Source organism: Trachurus trachurus (genome assembly GCF_905171665.1).
Source record: "Trachurus trachurus genome assembly, chromosome: 24".
NCBI lineage: Eukaryota > Metazoa > Chordata > Actinopteri > Carangiformes > Carangidae > Trachurus > Trachurus trachurus.
In genome coordinates, this window is record NC_139910.1 from 3,496,120 (window position 1) to 3,516,333 (window position 20,214).

At 42.3% G+C, this 20,214-nt stretch overlaps 1 protein-coding gene across 1 annotated transcript in view; it reads right to left on the reverse strand.

The window, feature by feature from the left end:
* col12a1b (collagen, type XII, alpha 1b) overlaps positions 1-20,214 on the reverse strand; it is a gene marked incomplete at its 3' end in the record, with an annotated part of 171,033 nt that overhangs the window by 102,921 nt on the left and 47,898 nt on the right. The window contains exons 17-25 of the mRNA XM_084000189.1: positions 19,173-19,322; positions 18,145-18,264; positions 17,501-17,665; positions 17,249-17,395; positions 15,412-15,554; positions 8,486-8,615; positions 5,901-6,046; positions 3,552-3,681; positions 2,039-2,175 (exon numbers count right to left, since the gene is read on the reverse strand). Coding sequence (XP_083856315.1) covers positions 2,039-2,175; positions 3,552-3,681; positions 5,901-6,046; positions 8,486-8,615; positions 15,412-15,554; positions 17,249-17,395; positions 17,501-17,665; positions 18,145-18,264; positions 19,173-19,322 — 1,268 coding nt within the window. The remainder of the gene's footprint in view (positions 1-2,038; positions 2,176-3,551; positions 3,682-5,900; positions 6,047-8,485; positions 8,616-15,411; positions 15,555-17,248; positions 17,396-17,500; positions 17,666-18,144; positions 18,265-19,172; positions 19,323-20,214) is intronic.

Below are 20,214 nucleotides of genomic sequence, written 5' to 3' on the forward strand. Positions count from 1 at the left end.
TGTTTTAGAGGGAAATACAGAGACTGCTTGATGAAAAACTGTCCCTGAAGGCAACGTGCATCAGCGGTTTTGCATGAATTTCTCTCTAAAACAACTCTGTCTGGTAACGTTGTGTTATTATCTCATAGCGTGGTGAATGTGCAGGTCACAACTTGTCCACCAGAGCGTTGTGGAGTTGTTGGATTGTGTATTTGATGAATTTGATGAGGGAAACCCAGAAATCTCATAATGAGCCTCCGTAGCGTAGCTCTGAGCAGCTCACGGCTCTGCTCCACCGTTCTAAAAACAGCTTGCACCGACAATTAAAGGTAATGAACCTACTGCTATGACTATAGGGATTATGGCAATGGGCCAATTTGCCAAAGTGTTGAACTATCCCTTTAATAACCAATAATAAAAAAAAAAACATGAGTGTGTTTGATGTGTGTGTGTGAAACTGGATGTAAACCAGTTGATCCTAATTTAAAAACGTGTCTCCTCTGAGTTCTGGACTGAAACACTTTGCTGCTCACAGAAAAAGTTTAAAAAAAGATGGAAATTTGGACTCATAAAACGCTGAAGTTGTTTTTTCCATTTCAGGGCAGAGAGCGGAGTGAAGTCGGCAGCAGCAGCAGCAGCAGCAGCAGCTCGGAGCTCGGAGCTGGAGTGTTGTGGTGTGTGGGATCCTTCAGAGGAGTGTGTAGCTGAGCTGATGCACATCATCCATCAGCAGCTCCGACCCAGAGCAGCTGCTGCTGCTGCTGCTGCTGCTGCTTCACCCTGTGAGGTTTCTATCGTCCTGTGACCTTACAAACATTTTCAAACCGGTTTTATAGCAAAATTGTTGCTTTTTTAAAAATGTTTTTTGTCTTAAACTCTCCTGTTGTCCTCCTGGGTCAAGGAAGGAAGGGAGAAGGAAAAGATGGGAGGAAAGATAGAAAGAGGGAGGGAAGAAGGAAGGAAGGAAGGAAGGAAGGAAGGAAGGAAGGAAGGAAGGAAGGAAGGAAGGAAGGAAGGAAGGAAGGAAGGAAGGAAGGAAGGAAGGAAGGAAGGAAGGAAGGAAGGAAAAAGGGTTGTGGAAAGAAGGAAGGGAAGAAAGATGGAGGAAGGGAACAGATTTGTTCAAGGAAGGAAGGAAGGAAGGGTGAAGGGAAAGAAGTAAGGAAGGAAGGACAAAGGAAAATATGGGAGGAAAGATAGAAAGAGGGAGGGAACAGATTGGGTCAAAAAGGAGGGAAGAAGTAAGGACAAAGGGAAGGAAGGAAGGAAGGGAGGGAAAAAGGATTGTGGAAAGAAGGAAGGGAAAAGGGAAGGAAAGAAAGATGGAGGAAGGGAACAGATTTGTTCAAGGAAGGAAGAAGGGAGGAAAGAAGGAAGGGACAAAGGAAGGAAAGGAAAGAAAGATGGAAGGAGGGAACAGATCAGGTCAATTGGATCAAAAGAGGAAGGAAGGAGAAGTAAGGACGAAGGAAGGAAGGAAGGAAGGAAGGAAGGAAGGAAGGAAGGAAGGAAGGAAGGAAGGAAGGAAGGAAGGAAGGAAGGAAGGAAGGAAGGAAGGAAGGAAGGAAGGGAAGAAGGAAGGAAGGAAGGGAACAGGAGGACGACAGGAGGGTTAAACAGAGGAGAGAAGGATCTGCTTCCTGCCAGAGGAGAAGGTCACAACTAGAAGATGATTCAGTCGGGAGTTTACAAGACGGAGAACAACGAGGACCCGTCTTCGTTATTAATGGTCACAAGTTTATCTAGAGATCAACTTTAGAAATATCAACAAATAAGCCTAATAAGCAATAAAGTTTCACTGGAATAAATAATAAAGTTCATCCGTCCAACAAATCAGTCCGATTTGAAAAGAAAAGATGTCTGGCAAAAAGAAAAAGTGCAAAACAAATTGTTCTGAATTGAGACAAACTGTTCGCACTGATGTGAAACCTCTGCACGACCGAGGAGAGTTCACGTCTCCTCATCTGCATCGCTAACTCACACCAACACAACAACAACACAACACAACAACAACACAACAACACAACTAGAGGAGGTAAAGGAGGTAAAGGAGTCTCACGTCTTTCACGTCTCCTCCATCTGGTTTGTAGGTGATCATGTACTTGCGGACGTTCCCGGGAGCGGCGTCCCAGTTGAGCCTCATGGTGCTGTGTGTGACGTCGGTGATGGTCAGGGACCCGGCGGGAGGAACGGGCACTGGGGGGGGAGGAGAGGAGGGGAGAGGGTGATGGAGGAGGAGAGGGGGGAGGAGGGGAGAGGAGGGTGAGGACAGAGGGTGAGGACAGAGGAGACGCTGAGTGACTGTGACGCTGCAGCTGATAAAGAGCAGCTGCTGGTGCTGCCGAGTCTGGTTTCTATCTGTCTCTCTGCAGCTCTTATAAAACAACTGTTGACATGAAAAATAAAACACAGATTCTACCTTCTCCAAAAAAAGCTCAGAACATTTTTTTTTTTTACTTTTTCTAATAAAAAATAAATAAAAAAGTGACATTTCAAAAGGATGTGAGATCCTGCAGCTTGTAAATACACATGACTCATCACTTTTTCCCAAATTACTTTTAAGGAAAACATATTTTATCCAACGCTCGTTGACAGATCAACGTTTAAAGGGATACGCCAACTTTTTTTTTTTTTGTGTGTGTGTCTTGCCTCACTGCCGAGTCCATGACCAGCAGATAGACACCATCCTTTCGACTGTGCGTGCAGTAACAAGGGAGATAGAGCTGTATCGCCTGTAATTAGCTTAGCTCAAACACTGGAAGTGTATGGGTAGTGTTAGCCTGCCTCCACCTAAAGTCATCAGAGAAACTCTTCAGCAACACTAAACGGAAACCGGCGGGCCGATCTTCGTCTCAGAGCTGACAAAACTCTCCGGTAAGGCATCTTGAGCGGTCAATTGCCGCTAACGGGACGAGATCGGTCAAAACGAAGGGTTCAAGCAAAGACGCTTTATTTTGGTTCAAGCTAGCTACATCGAGGCTAGGTTAGCTTCCTGTTTCAAAGTAAAAGCACGAATTCTATCGTCATGGTTTTCTGTATCTAAAGGGCAACGGGTGTTTTATTTTGTGAAAGTAAACGGAAGTGCGTTGGTCACAACGGCTAGCTTGAGTAGCGCCAAATTCGTCCGAACAAAATTGTAAACAGCTGGTATTTAGACAAATTAACGACACACTGCTGATCTAAACGGCTACTTTCTCACCTAAACATGTTTGAAATGTGGATAAAGTGATATATTTACAGAGTTTAGAGCTAAAATGAAATCAGCTTCTGACTGCTGAGTTCGGCTCTGGTAGGAGGCAGGCTAACACTACCCATACACTTCCAGTGTTTGAGCTAAGCTAATTACGGGCGATACGGCTCTATCTCCCTTGTTACTGCACGCACAGTCGAAAGGATGGTGTCTATCTGCTGGTCATGGACTCGGGAGTGAGGCAAGACACGAAATTTTTTTTTGGTGTATCCCTTTAAAAAACAGATTTTCACTTCATGAACATCTTCTCTATTCATCTCTAGTCGTCTCCTCTCTACGGTTGCTACAGTAACATCTGTCCAGCTGTGGTGTGGATACGTACAGGTGACTCCTCGGCCCTCCAGCGGGTCGCTGGCGGCTTCTCCGTGCAGCGCGTACAGCGTGATGGAGTAGGCCGTGTTGGGCGTCAGCTGCACCAGCTGGACGGTCAACACGTCTCCTCCGACACGAACCTACAGGAGGACGAGGAGGAAGAGGAGAGACTGGAGTTAAACATCGGATCTTGGATAACTGATCGGATCAAATCTAGAAAACGAGTTCTTTCAAAACTAAAAACAGATTCTGGGATCAGATTAAGATCACATGATCCAGTCTTTGGTTTTAATCTGGATCAAACCCTCAATTTGTGTCGTTCAAAACCTTTTAGTCGGATCAGGAAACTTTGATCCAAAACATCAGGATTATTCTGATCCCAGCAGTTTGGTGGATTCAGGAACAAAATGTGTTTTATCTTATTTTATCTTATTTGATTGTGTTGTATTTTATTGCTTTCACTGTTCTTTTATTGTTTTGAATTGTTTTTACTTATTCTTCTTTTTATTTATTACCTGCTGTAAAGCACTTTGGTACACCGCAAGGATTGTTGTAAAGGGCTGTATAAATAAAGTACATTTACATTGTATACATTTATATAGAATAGAATGCCTTTATTGTCCCATAAGGGAAATTCATCTTCACACTCTGTCACTGAACAACTGACAACACTATATTTATATCTTGCATCTGCTTTTTAAACCATTATAGTGATAAAGTTAATAAAGTTACTAAACTTTTGATTATTCCACAAATGAAGAACTTTTCCCCAACTACTGGATATTTAAATGAAAATTTAAAATATTTGACTAATGTGCTGTATAGCTACTCGTTTTTTTTAATTGTTTGTTGTAGGTCAGATCAGGTCTGAATGTTTAAAAGAGAAACAAAGAAACAAAAAACAGCAGAGAAAACAATACATACATCCTCATCATTTCATATAAATACACTTTGATTGCTGTTTTGCCTGTTGTTTTACCGACCTAGTAGCTTCACGACTCTGAGCAGGACCCTGAACACAACACTGGTTTAAAACCATCAGTGCACCAAGACTCCAGACTGGAGATGCCAGAAACACACATTGAAATCCACTTAATCATGATATTTTCTACCCATAATTCCCTGCTCCACAGCTTCAGGTGCATATTTTCCATCCTGCATTAAATCATCCTGCTCAGCTGTGTAGGTTAACACCACAGAGGCGTTCACTTCCATCCCATACAGCATCTGTTCTGCTTATATCATCCCCCCATGACTTCAGGCCATGAGCTAATCTTTGCCATTACCCCAAAATGTGTGTGTGTGTGTGTGTGTGTGTGAGGGGTTCTGCTTTTTGTGTGAGCTGCAGAACGCTAAGCTGACACACACATACACACACACATTAAAGTCTGAAGGACAGTTTGTGCAGGAATGAATTTGCAGGGATCATGGCCATTTTTATGCATTTTAATGTTGACACTAAACCTATATATATGAGTAACATAAAGCCACTGTTTTTATTGCAGAAAAGAAAAGTGCACAGTGTTGATTTCAGGGCTGTTGAAGCTCAAACAGTTGGAGCTGAATTTGGGGGAAGCTGTCGGTTTCACACGGAGCAGAAAGAAAACTTTTACCTGCACATTTGCAGAAGTTATTTGTATCAGTTTCACAGGAGGAAATGTAATTTAGCACCAAAATAGCAAAGATTTAAGTTAAAACAAATGTGTATTTCTGTGGTGGGTGTAAAAAAAAATGGAATTCAAAGGAAGACAAAAGCTGCACAAATGTTTTTCAGATCAAGAGGATGTAAAAGTAAAAAAAATAGGGAAATTATATAAAATCATCTAATAAAAAAGAATATTACAACGGATTATTAGGGCCACATTGAGAAAGAAAAACAAAAACACAGACTTCGAGAATAAAGTCGTAAATTTATGACTTTAAAGTCGTAAATTTACGACTTTATTCTCAAAGTTTGTGATTTTTTTATTTGTCAATGTGGCCCTAATACTCTGTCGTAGAATAGTTATGGATTTTTGATTTGTATATTGTTGGCTGTAAACCGTTTCATTATTATGGCATTTCATTTTGATGTAAACGTTTTGTTTTAAGAAAGGAGCAGGTATTATACAATCTCTTCATCCTGCTCCTTTCCAATTCCCAGGACTCGAACTAACAAATAAAATGAAAAAAGAAAATGAATTCAGACTACGGAGACTAAACTATAGACGAGTGAAGCCAAACAAGAACCAGAATCTTTTCAGCATCATCAGCTGAAAACTCTAAGAGCTCATGATCTTCCACCTCAAGTCTGATAAACTCAATTAAACTGCTTTCAAACTGCTTTTTCCCGCTGCACCTGAAGGCAGCATCCCCTCACCTCTTTCTCCAGCTGGGTGTCGGTGGCGTTCAGGGCCTTGTAGAGCAGCATGTAGCCGGTGGCGCCGCCCGCCGCCTCCCACTTCACCCTCATGGTCGTCATGGTCTCATCGTACACCTTCATGTTGGTGGCGGCCGTCAGCGGCACTGAGGCGACACACACACACACACACACACACACACACACACACACACACACAAAAACACACACAAACACACACAAAAACACACACAAACAGAGTCACAGTCAGAGCAGCGAACCACTTTGATGTGAGTCAGCGTGAAGCCGCGGCCTCAGAGAGCGACGTGTCCTCCGTGTTCCCGGTGGAACAACAGAAACCGGACACTTTGATGTGATGCGTCGGAGCAGCAGCGGGCGGCCGAGGACACGGAGCGGGAATCAAACCGCCGGACCTCGTTCTGATATCTAATATTCAGAGGAGGTTTTTTTGGCTCCATAAAAGGATAACGACACAAACAGGCGACACCGGGGTCAGACTGCAGAAAGTCCCAGGCCGTCCCAGGGAGATCATAAAACTCCAGAGCTTTTGATCTGCAGGATTTTTTTGGTATCAGATGTCAGGACTTTTATTTTTTAAAGGATTGTTTTTATAGGTTTGTTTATTTTTGTTTGTTTTGACTGATTGAACATTTTATTTTTTTGTCCTTACTTGGATTCAGAGATTAACACAAACCAAAAGTCGGTGCAGAGAGATCTGTGCTGCAGGAATCTGACTTCTTGGATTAGAAGTAGCCTAGATGTGAAAACATAAGCTCCAGAACAGACGGGGAAAGTATTAGTGAGAGGAAACTGTAGTTAAAGGGATACGCCAACATTTTTTTTTTTTACGTGTCTTGCCTCACTCCCGAGTCCATGACCAGCAGATAGACACCATCCTTTCGACTGTGCGTGCAGTAACAAGGGAGATAGAGCCGTATCGCCCATAATTAGCTTAGCTCAAACACTGGAAGTGTATGGGTAGTGTTAGCCTGCCTCCACCTAAAGTCATCAGAGAAACTCTTCAGCAACTCTAAAGGGAAACCGGCGGGCCGATCTTCGTCTCAGAGCTGACAAAACTCTCCGGTAAGGCATCTTGAGCGGTCAAATGCCGCTAACGGGACGAGATCGGTCAAAACGGAGGGTTCAAGCAAAGACGGTTTATTTTGGTTCAAGCTAGCTACATCGAGGGTTGGTTAGCTTCCTATTTCAAGGTAGGCTAAAAGCACAAATTCTATCGTCATGGTTTTCTGTATGTAAAGGGCAACAGGTGTTTTATTTTGTGAAAGTAACCGGACGTGCGTTGGTCACAACGGCTAGCTTGAGTAGCGCCGAATTCGTCCGAACAAAATTGTAAACAGCTGGTATTTAGACAAATTAACGACACACTGCTGATCTAAACGGCTACTTTCTCACCTAAACATGTTTGAAATGTTGATAAAGTGATATATTTACAGAGTTTAGAGCTCAAATGAAACCAGCTTCTGACTGCTGATTTCGGCTCGGGTAGGAGGCAGGCTAACGCTACCCATACACTTCCAGTGTTTGAGCTAAGCTAATTACGGGCGATACGGCTCTATCTCCATGGTTACTGCACGCACAGTCGAAAGGATGGTGTCTATCTGCTGGTCATGGACTCGGGAGTGAGGCAAGACACGTAAAAAAAATGTTGGCGTATCCCTTTAATACAAATCAAAGTCGGTGCAGAGAGATCTGTGCTGCAGGAATCTGACTTCTTGGACAAGTAGATGTGAAAAAATGAGCTCCAGAACAGACGGGGAAAGTATTAGTGAGAGGAAACTGTAGATTCAGCTCCTTCTAATCAAATCTAAAAGTCAGACTAAAACTGAAACTATGACATCTTATTTCTAAGATTGATACAAGATGTTATAATCTGATTTCTCATGTGCATTTAACAGAGCTTTATTGTGAAACAGGTTTTATAAAGTGGAGGGTCTGCTCAGCGTCCTTCACACCGGCCTGTCGTCCAGACTCTGTGCTCACAGATATTAGAGACCTAACGGAGTGTGAGTTTAAGAAATGACAGTAAATACAACCACAGCGAAGTGATGGAACAATCAGTTATTGTTTTATGACGCTGGAAAAACAGCTCGTTGTTAAAAAAAAAAATCAGTTGCACATTTAAGAACAAATAAAGTGAACATTAAAGGACAAATGTGCAAATAAAAAGCACTTAGAGCCGTGCACTTAACACCTCATTAAACTTTATCAGTTTATTTAAGATGGACGCAGAGACCACAGGCCAGATAAATAACTCTTTAACTGTCGTCCTCACCCACCGCAGCTCAACAGCATTGCATCATGGGACGCTGTTTGTGTTAAACGGTTTTCCGCCTCAGATCAGATGCTAAATATACGAAGTGTAAACAGAGCGCTGGGTGTGTGGAGCAGAGACAGCGACTTGTTTATCTGACGGAGCGTATAGAGGAAACATGAAAGACGTTTCCCACAGCAGAGAGACGATGCTCCCATGTGTCCCGTTAAAGACACGCAACAGGAAGTGTCTTCAGACAGGAAGTGACCAGAGGAAACAGAGGAAGAAGGAGGAGAAGGTGGATCAGACTTACAGGTGGTCTCGGAGCCCTTCAGGGGCTCGGCGCTGGCCTCGCCCACCAAGGCGTAGACGTTGACCACGTACTCGGTCACGGGGGTCAGCTTGTCCAGGACCACGGTGGTGACGGTCCCGTCCACCAGCAGCTGAGAGGACAGAGGACGGGTTATCATCCTGTAGGAGCTGAGTTATATAAACAAATATAACAAGACGACCAGAGAAACACAGATGAGCAGAAAATGGTAGGAATTAACTTTTCTGCTTTTCTGTTTCTGCTCCATCGTCTCCATCTGATCCGGATGAACTGTTGAAGACATGTTGACGTCCTGTCCTCATCACATATGCTGCTGCGTCTCCCTACTCTGAACACTGATTGGTTTGTAAACTGGCGTGCATTAAGACGTAGTCGCTAGGTCGCCAAAGCTCTGCTCAGATTAACTCGGTAGAAAAGCAGCCATCTAGTAAACATGGATGAACAACTGGAGGTTTTTCTCCCAGGCGTTCAGACCTGTGTGAGACAAAAATGTGTTCTCTTGTTGTATGTATTTATCTCTATCGTTGCTGAAATTGTCTTTTTTTAAATGTATCATTGCATTTTATTGTTATTATTAGGTTGTTTATAAGGTGCTCTATAAATAAACCTGACCTTGACCTTGAGCGATAATTATCCTGTTATCCTGATGTCATCGCTACCAAAGCCACAAAAGTCCCAACCATTGAGAAAAAAAAAGCATCACACTGCAAAAGTCTGAACCATGGATTAGTTTGACCTAGACCAGGTCTTTTGGTCAGACCAGACCAGATTTCAGGTCTTTGGTCTGCAGAGCTTTCACAGCTGTAAATCTGGTTCAGATCAAACAGAAAAGTCCAAAAGTCTGGTACCAAAGGAGGTCGGTGTGAAAACCTCTTCAATTAAATGATAGATTGATGAATCACTGCAGCTCTCTGACCGAGCCAGTACATGTTGAACAGTAACATGCATTAAAGCTGATGTGCATCTTCATTTCTTTGATCAGTTGTTGATTTTAAAGTGGGTTTTATTAAATGTTCAGCTGTTTGTGTTTGGATATTTGAGAACTCTGGGAATGTCTTAGCAATAATAAATGAATAAATAAATAAACAATCCCTCCAATCAAACCTGCTCTGCATGGTTTACCTGGTCTGAGTGAGTGTGAAGTGCAGTGGAGCAGGAAGTGGAGGCTGATGAAGCGAGAAGGCGCCAAGTGTTTGTTCTTTTTCAAAAGGCTCTGTGTGGTCGGAGCAGCTTGCTCAGATTTCTGAGCTAATTATGTCGCTGAGCATCAAACAAGAAGGAGTAGAAACGGGGATGAAGGTAGAGCAGGTCGGGAGGAAGATGTTCCAGTTACTAATCAGGGAAGTCCAAACACAGTCTGATCTGAGGCTCTGAGGATTTCTGATTCAGAAGAACTGGTAATGAAAAGTGTTGGCATGTGAGATAATGACTGAAAACTCACTAAGTCAAACAAAACTCAACGATTCAGACAGATTCTTGTGAATGTTTGAATCATCTCTCTGGTCGATGGCTGTCGTCTTCAGTTTGAGCATAAAACAGAATATTACGGCCCATCAGAGGAAGAAGAGGCTCTTTGTCTGCTCTGGCGTTGGTATCGATCAGATCATCGTGGTCTGTCAGGCTCCAGCTCTCTCTGTCTCTTTCTCTCTATTTCTTCTACCATTTGGATGATTATGGGCTGTTGAGACAAAGCTATCGTGCTGCGTTCATGTGCATGCATGCATGGTGGGAAAGAAAAGTCTCCGTGTGGGACGTCCAACTTGGCTCTAAACGCTGTCACATTCCTGCTCCGTCCTGCTGCCGAACCACAGCCAGAGGAGGAACAACAAACAAACACAGACAGACGGAGAGAGATCTATCTATCTATCTATCTATCTATCTATCTATCTATCTATCTATCTATCTATCTATCTATCCATCCATCCATCCATCCATCCATCCATCCATCCATCCATCCATCCATCCATCCATCCATCCATCCACCTATCTATCTATCTATCCTTCCATCCTTCCATCCATCCATCATTGTATCTATCTATCTATCTATCTATCTATCTATCTATTTATCTATCTATCTATCTATCTATCGTTGTATCTATCTATCGTTGTATCTATCTATCTATCTATCTATCTATCGTTGTATCTATCGTTGTATCTATCTATCTATCGTTGTATCTATCTATCTATCTATCTATCTATCTATCTATCTATCTATCTATCTATCTATCTATCTATCTATCTATCGTTGTATCTATCTATCTATCTATCTATCTATCCATCCATCCATCCATCCATCCATCCATCCATCCATCCATCCATCCATCCATCCATCCATCCATCGTCCTATCTATCTATCTATCTATCTATCTATCTATCTATCTATCTATCTATCTATCTATCTATCTATCTATCTATCTATCTATCTATCTATCTATCTATCTATCTATCTATCTATCTATCTATCTATCTATCTATCTATCGTTGTATCTATCCATCTATCCATCCATCGATCCATCCATCCAGCGTGTAAATCTCCAAAACTGGATCGTTAAAATCAAAATGGCCGACTTCCTGTTTGGTTATTGACCATTGGTGCAAGAGACTTTTCTGTGCGTCTGGACATTTTCTTTATGTCCATCGATTTTCAACCGCCTACTCCAAAACAACCCCTATGTGGAGGGGTTTTTGAACGATTCAAGGGGGCGCTATTGAGGCATTTGGCCCCGCCTCCAACATGCTAGACCCCTATCAGATGTAAATACTCAACATTCTTGATGTGTGCATTAATTTTCATGAGGTTATGAGTTTGCTAAAGACATTCAAAGGAATAGTTCAACATTTTGGCAAACTGGCCCATTGCTATAATCCCTATAGTCATAGCAGTAGGTTTGTTACCTTTAATTGTCGGTGCAAGCTATTTTTAGAACGGCGGAGCAGAGCCGCGAGCTGCTCAGAGCTACGCTACGGAGGCTCATGGGATTTCTTGGTTTCCCTCATCAAACTCATCAAATACATAATCCAACAACTCCACAACGCTCTGGTGGACAAGTTGTGACCTGCACATTCACCACGCTATGAGATAATAACACAACGTTACCAGACGGAGTTGTTTTAGAGGGAAATTCATGCAAAACCACTGATGCGTGTTCCCGTTGGATGCAGTTTTTCATCAAGCAGTCTCTGCATTTGCCTCGAAAAACAACTCCGTCTGGTAACGTTCTGTTAATATTGTTTCAGTTTGACCTGTTTTGATCTTCGTTGAGACGAAACACAGACAATTGCGTCAAGAAAATTAATTTAGGTTGGAAACTATTTGGACTATTCCTTTTTGCTCGCACAAAAACAATATTTTTTAGGTCTGTTCTTTTTAAATCGATCCACATCCAGATTTAAAGTTGTCACAAAAAAAAAAGAAATTCCACTATCGAAGTCTCTCTGAGTCTTTAGCTCTCGTAGTATTTCAGATATTTTTTGGGGTCTGCGTTTGAGTGACAGCGCTCAGACAAACAGGAAACAAGTGGTGAGAGCGAGCAGCAGGATCCAGGGCGAGGACCCTCAGGAGTCTGAGTGTGGATTTATTGGTCACAGTAGTTATCGTTTGTCTCATAAAACAATTTTTCCGTTGTGGGACTGTGGCGGTGGAGGAGACGATCGATGTGCATTCCTCTGGTGAAGCCTCGTGTCAGGTCGCTGACTGAGACAGATGTGTGAGTGTGTGTGTGTGAGTGAGAGTGTGTGAGTAAACGTTGTCAGCTGTGTGAAGTCAAACTGCACCGACGATCAGACATGAATCATCTCTCACTGAAAACAACACAGACGTTTTGTTGTGAAGTTGGCTTTTTTTTTTTTTTTTTTTTTGGACTCTCACTTTGACTTTGAGACGATGACTCCTGACTTCACTTGGAGTCTCTGTCCCAAATAGAAGAAACAACGATGTGAGGACATGATGAATAAAAGTGTGTGGCTTTGATTAGCAGCTCATTCAGACGTGAAACTTTACCGATGTATTTCTGATTCTGTTTTCATACATCTGTGTTTGATCGATTGTTATTTGTGAATTTTCCCAATTTAAAGAGTTATCTCATCTCATTTCATCCCATCTCATCCCATTTCATCCTATTTCATCTAATCTCATCCCATTTTATCCCATCTCTTCCCTTCCCATTTTATCCCAACTCATCCAATCTTATTCCATTTTATCCCATCTAATCTCATCCCATTTCATCTCATCCCATGTTATCCCATCCCATGTTATCCCATCCCATTCTATCTCATCCCATTTTATCCCATCTCATCTCATCCCATTTCAATTTAAACAATGTTATCCTATCTAATTCCATCTCATCTCATCCCATCCCATTTTATCCCATCTAATTTAAGACCTACTACATCTGACGGCTCTACTTCCTGCCTCCTCCCTAACACATGAATACTTCAGCTACACATTTGCTTCATCTCTTGGCATCGTTCCTCAGCCTTCACCCTCCTCCTCCTGCTGCTACTCCTCCTCCTCCTCCTCCTCCTCCTCCTCCTCCTCCTCCTCCTCCTCCCTCCTGCTCTAGTTGCAGTGGTTGTAAATCACTGGAGAGATAAGACTCTCTGCTCTGTAAACACCCAGCATGTAACTATCATGTATTACACATGCTTTTCTTTCTGGTTCATATGCATGTGCTTCATACAGCGTCGTCATATAAACAGATGAAAGAGGAAGGAGGAGGGGGAGAAGGGAGGGTGAAGGGGGGGTCTGGACCCAGTGTGAGGTCTACGAGGTTAAACCTAAAGCGGACCCAGTGGAAACTCTGCTCGGTTTCATTCAGACGAGTCCGATTCTCATCACACAGGCTCCAATAAAAGCAGAGAGGGTGGAAACGACCCAGTGCCGGTCTGACAGGAGGTTAAGTGTAAACTAAACGCAGCTTCACCAGAGCAACTGGGATCCAGATTCCAGTTTCCTGATGAGGGGGGGGTTGGAGTGGAGGGGGGGTGGGGGGAGTAAACACGGGCGTTGAATAAAAGCCAGACCCGGGTATGTGGAAACACTTTCAAGAGTCGGACTCGGTTTCCTCTAACCTGCGATGTGAGCTTCATCCAAACAGGACGACAAGCAGCAGGTGGAGGTCAGTGTGAGTGAAGAGACAACCCGTCATTATCTAAACTCACAGGAAGTCGTAAAAACCTCACAGATCAGAATAATTACCTGTTACACACGGAAGAGGAGGTAAATAAACAAACAAACAAGATGCTGTTTGATATCCAGCTCCAACACACGGAGCACATCAAGAGTCTGCAGCAGCTTTTACTAATGAGCCTCCATGAAACTATTATCTGATTGTTTCTACCTGGAACAACAGGCCACAACTCAGCTTTAAAGGGATACACCAACATTTTTTTTCGTGTCTTGCCTCACTCCCGAGTCCATGACCAGCAGATAGACACCATCCTTTCGACTGTGAGTGCAGTAACAAGGGAGATAGAGCCGTATCGCCCGTAATTAGCTTAGCTCAAACACTGGAAGTGTATGGGTAGTGTTAGCCTGCCTGCTACCTGAGCTGAAATCAGCAGTCAGAAGCTGATTTAATTTTAGCTCTAAACTCTGTAAATATATCACTTTATCCACATTTCAAACATGTTTAGGTGAGAAAGTAGCCGTTTAGATCAGCAGTGTGTCGTTAATTTGTCTAAATACCAGCTGTTTACAATTTTGTTCGGACGAATTCGGCGCTACTCAAGCTAGCCGTTGTGACCAACGCACTTCTGGTTACTTTCACAAAATAAAACACCCGTTGCCCTTTACATACAGAAACCCATGACGATAGAATTTGTGCTTTTACTTTGAAATAGGAAGCTAACCTACCCTCGATGTAGCTAGCTTGAACCAAAATAAACCGTCTTTGCTTGAACCCTCCGTTTTGACCGATCTCGTCCCGTTAGCGGCATTTGACCGCTCAAGATGCCTTACCGGAGAGTTTTGTCAGCTCTGAGACGAAGATCGGCCCGCCGGTTTCCGTTTAGAGTTGCTGAAGAGTTTCTCTGATGACTTTAGGTGGAGGCAGGTTAACACTACCCATACACTTCCAGTGTTTGAGCTAAGCTAATTACAGCGATACGGCTCTATCTCCCTTGTTACTGCACGCACAGTCGAAAGGATGGTGTCTATCTGCTGGTCATGGACTAGGGAGTGAGGCAAGACACAATGTGCACTTTAGGGCAATACTATCTGGCACTTTCAGATAAATACTCTTATAGGGCATCGTCGTGCAATACAACCTGGTACTTCTGCACTTTTTAACCCAGCACTTATGTACTTTATTTCCCAAAAAAGGAAACTCTTATGGTGGAATGTGTTTCTCAATATGTTTTTCATTGTTATAGTTGCCTTTTTGTGTTGTCTACTTTTTTTCTCTCTTTTATATTACAGTATGTGTAATGTGTACTGCTGTTGAACTGTTTTTGGAAATTTGCATCTTGCTATAATCATCAAGCATATTTACATTATGATGTCCATTAGTGTGCACTGTCCCATTCGAATAAAGAGGAATAGCTCTTTATGTAATACATTTAGAAGGTTTTAGATCTAAACTCTCTACTGCATCTTTAAAAACAGCTCACACATGTGTTATTTTGAAAGGCTGAGTGGTTTTGATGCGTGTTGGTGCTGATGAATGAACCTGTGACCCGCTGATGTGTCTTTAATAGTGTTTGAACAACAGTGCGGCGGCTCACATGCATCACATCACTGTGATTGTTTTGTTTTGGGATTATGTTGACAACAAGGAAAAATATAGATTATTCCCAGCTTTAACAGCTACTACTACGCTGCGTTCAGGAGCATCGGGGAAAAGTTCAAAACACCAGATTTGGTTTGTGTTTCTCCAGATAAAGCGATGTTTTGGTTGTCTTTTTCTCACCTCCTCGGCGGTCCCTCCGGCCGCCTTCACGTAGGTGACGCGGTACTTCTCCACGGGGCTGGCGGGCGCCGTCCAGGTGGCACGGAAGGAGTGGTGGGTCACCTCCGAGGTCACCAGGTTGGTGGGCGGCGCCAGTTCAATTCCTGACGGTTGGAAAACGAAAAACAGCAGCGCGGATATGAATCGACACGTCAAAGTATTTCACACCGTGAACCCTGACGCCACAAATCTGACAAAGTGCTGCTGCTGCTGCTGCTCCACTGTACACATCAGCTGCTCGCACTCAAACCCTCTTTTTCTCTCTCTGCCTGCGCTGTAAATCTTTTTTCGTATTTCCTCTTAAAATTGATTTACGGATAAGAAACACTTCCAAAGAAAAGTTCCCATCAGATGCTCAGATGTGCGTTCCAACATCCTTTGGTGGTCAGAAATAATCGAGATTGTCAAATTTATCTACAAATTTATCTCTTTGTTTGAGTCCTGCTGGTCTTTTTTCTCAGAGTCGACTTGATTTGTGAATTAAAGACGATGTTTTTGTCGTCACAGTTCAAACGGGTCATTTTTTTTTTCTGCTGATGTGTCTTTACTCAGGCTGAAGTTTTAAGAAGCGTCTCACGCCCCGGAGCATCAAGTTAAAAACCGCCCGAGAGCACTGTTGTAAAATCGTTTTAATTTACGGTTGTCACTCTTAAAAGCTGTGGTTTTCTAAATTCCGGAAAAGTCGAAGTTTCTGGAGCTACAAACTTTTCCATCTGACCTCAAACACCAGTAATTACTAAAAGGTGTAAATCTGACTCAGCGGCATTTTAAGAATAAGCTGCGAGGAGGAGGAGGAGGAGAAGCAGCGGCCAAACTCCAGTCGACTTGTTTGAACCATAAAAAAACCATCAAAGCTCGTTTTAAAGGGGAAAAATCTGAAACAATTCATCCTCATATTAAGGAGGTTTTTGTTATTTATAGCGGCAGCATGAGGAAAATGCCTCTAAATGAAGATGAACCAGTCTGTTGAGTTTTATTCATGGAAAGATGAGGCACAGTTTTTTCCCTCACAGACATAAAACAGTTGATTCATTTCTGTATTTATCTTCATTTGTGTTAAAGGAATAGTTCACCAAAAAATGAAATTCATCATATGACGTCGTTTCCAGTAAACTCTGGACTACATCCCTTCAGGACACTTGGATTGCAGTGGACGAGCAGTGTGGAGGAATATTAAACGATTTTTGTGTAGTTTTATGGACGTTTTTATGTGTCAGGCCCTATTACACTGCAAAAAATCAAATATCTTACCAAGAATATTTGTCTTATTTTCAGTCAAAATGTAATTTCTAGTCAAAACAAATCTCATTATACTTAAAATAAGACTTATCACATTAAAAAGCAGCTTGTTTTTAGACACGTTTTCCTTCTTTCAAGCATATTTTCACTTTTCCTTATTACAAGCACAAAAAACTTGCTTTCACTGGCAGATTTTTCTACTTATTTCAAGTAAAAATGTGTTTGAAACAAGTGAAAATGATCTAAAAACAAGTTAATTTTTAAGGTGATGAGTCATATTTTAAGTGGAAAGAGATTAGTTTTGACTAGAAATGAGACATTTTGACAAGAAATAAGACAAATATACGTGGAACGATTTTGAATTTTTGCAGTGTACTCTCATATAAAGTTTTCGTTGGACTACGAACCGTCCTCCCGGGTCTCCAGATGCACTTTGAGGAATAAAAAACTACAGAATTTCATTTTTTGGTGAACTATTCCTTTAATCTGGAGGGGGAAAAATGCTTCTATACTGTAATAAATAATGTGCTTTCTGCCTTTAGAGCCGGTGTTTTCCTACCTGGACCCTTGACGCTGTTGCAGAGGTTTTCGGACAGCTCGTCCACGATGTCCACCAGGAACTGGAAGTCGTTGACGTTGTACATGTGGATGTCCTCGGGGTCGGAGGCGATGGTCCGCAGCTCGTTCTCGTCTGCGTTCTTCACACCTGTAGGAGAAAAAAAAAAAAACACACACACACCTTCAGATCTACGCCTCTAAAAGTTAAATAAAGTTAAAGGAACTCTCTTCTGGCGGTGGTGGAGCCGCTCACCGATGGCGTAGAGCTCGATGCCGCTGTCCTTCAGGTTCTGAGAGTTGACGATGATCTCGTCCTGAGACTTTCCGTCTGTGATGAGGACGCCGATCTTGCGGGCGTCGGGTCGCAGCCCCACGTTGGGCTTGAAGTTGTTCTGGAGGATGTAGTTCAGAGCCATGCCTGCACCACCACGGGGGAACAAAAGAGGTGGAAGTTTGAATCTCAGCTCAACACCGAAAATAAATCTTCGACAAATCGCCATACACTGCAAAAACTCAAAATCTTACCAAGAATATTTATCTTATTTCTAGTCGAAACAAATCTAATTCTATTTAAAATAAGACTCATCACATTAAAAAGTAGCTTGTTTTTACCTCTTTCAAGCAAAGTTTCACTTGAAATAAGTAGAAAAAGAGTTCTTCTTTCTTATTACAAGCACAAAAAACTTGCTTTCACTGGCAGATTTTTCTACTTATTTCAATTGAAAATTTGTTTGAAACAAGTGAAAATGATCTGAAAACGAGTTAATTTTTAGGTGATGAGTCTTATTTTAAGTGGAAAGAGTTTAGTTTTGACTAGAAATGAGACATTTTGACAAGAAATAAGACAAATATTATTGGAAAGATTTGGAGTTTTTGCAGTGAGAGTGTCTTAATCACCTGTCATGGTGTTTCCTCCTTTGTACGGGAGGTTGTTGACGGCGTCCAGCAGCGAGGCCCTGGTCGGGTGGGCGTTCAGGTGCCACTCCGTCTTTGGATCTCCACTGTACTGAGCCAGACCTGCAGGATGAACAACGACAACACAGCAACGTGTCAGGAAAACAACGACAACCGACATCGATCCAGTAGAGTAAATGAAGCAGTAGGAGCACACAGTTTTGCACGTTCTCCTGTAAAGGCAGGGGTGTCCTAATTCAAATAAAGAGCAAAGTAAAAGTGCTTTTCAACCCATAAAACCAGCCTGGAAACCAAGTGCTAAAGGGATAGTTCAACATTTAGTCAGATCCTCCTCTCACCATGACCCCTATAGTTATAGCAGTAGGTTCGTTACCTTTAATTATCGGTGCATGTTGTTTTGAGATCAGCGGAGCAGAGACGTGAGCTGCCCAGTGAACGGTACAGGTCCCCTGTCCCTCATCAAACTCATCAAATACACTATCAAACAACTCCACAACGCTCTGGTGGACAAGTTGTGACCTGCACATTCCCATTCACCACGTTATATCATGTATAATTGCATGCAACTTTACAACACATGAAGCCAGCATTTGCCTCCTTAAACAACTCTGTCTCATGAGCGTTGTGGAGTTGTTGGATTGTGTATTTGATGAGTTTGATGAGGGACAGGGGACCTGTACCGTTCACCAACATTGTGTTCACTGAGCAGCTCACGTCTCTGCCGATAACTGAAGGTAACAAACCAACTGCTATGACTATAGGGGTTATTATGGTGAGAGGAGGATCTGACTAAATATTGAACTATCCCTTTAAGGGAAGAGCAATGGGACTGGGCCTTCATCAGAGCATGGACTTAGATGGGACAGCAAAGAACAGACGAGGCTTAAATCAAGTGATGGGTCGTTATTCGTCTGTTTTCACAACAACATCTGGGACATGTAGTTCAGACTTTGCTCTTTCAGATGCAAAAAACAAAACAAAATGGAAGAAGAAGAAAAGGAAAAGGTTACCGATCTGGACGCGGTCCGGTCCGATGTCGAACACGCTGACCATGCGGGAGATGAAGTTGCGGATGGTTTTGAAGTTGATGCGTCCGATGCTCCAGGAGCCGTCGACCAGCAGCACCATGTCGGCCATGGCCGTGGTCTTACACTCCTTGCCTGCAGAGGGACGGAGGAGGAGGAGTCAGAGAGAGATGGAGAGGAGGGACACCTGGTTGTGTGCACACTATTACAGAGAGCCTATAAGTGGAAGCAGGAAGTAACGTCGCCATGGGAGCTCAATTCGGAAAAAGTCTCCATGTAAGTGAATGGGAGTCAAAGTTTTATTTCGTGATCCGATTGAATTGTGTCATGAGAAAATAATACGACCTCTACCTGTTTAAAACATCACGTTTCATGAAGAGAAATCAGCAGTTTGTTGTAAAACTACAGTATTGTAAAATAAAATTCCGAAGAATCCGTAACCAGAAAGACTCCAGGTGTAGGCGTAGGTGTCTGCAAAAACTCAAAATCTTACCAAGAATATTTGTCTTATTTCTAGTCAAAATGTCATTTCTAGTCAAAACAAATCTCATAATACTTAAAATAAGACTCATTCCATAAAAAGCAGCTTGTTTTTAGACACTTTTTACTTCTTTCAAGCAGATTTTTAATTGAAATAAGTAGAAAAATCTGATAGTGGAGCAAGTTTTTCTTTTTCTTATGACAACCACCATAAAACTTGCTTTCACTGGCAGATTTTTCTACTGATTTCAATTAAAAATTTGTTCGAAACAAGTGAAAATGATCTAAAACAAGTTAATTTTTAGGTGACGAGTCTTATTTTAAGTAGAAAGAGATTTTTTTTTTTACATTTTGACAAGAAATAAGACAAATACGTAATCTTGGAAAGATTCTGAGTTTTTGCAGTGTAGACACCAAATGCGTTAAGGATGAAAGGAAGGAAGTTAGGAAGGAAGGAAGGAAGGAAGGAAGGAAGGAAGGAAGGAAGGAAGGAAGGAAGGAAGGAAGGATAGATGAAAAGAAGGAAGGACAAAGGGAAAGAAGGAAG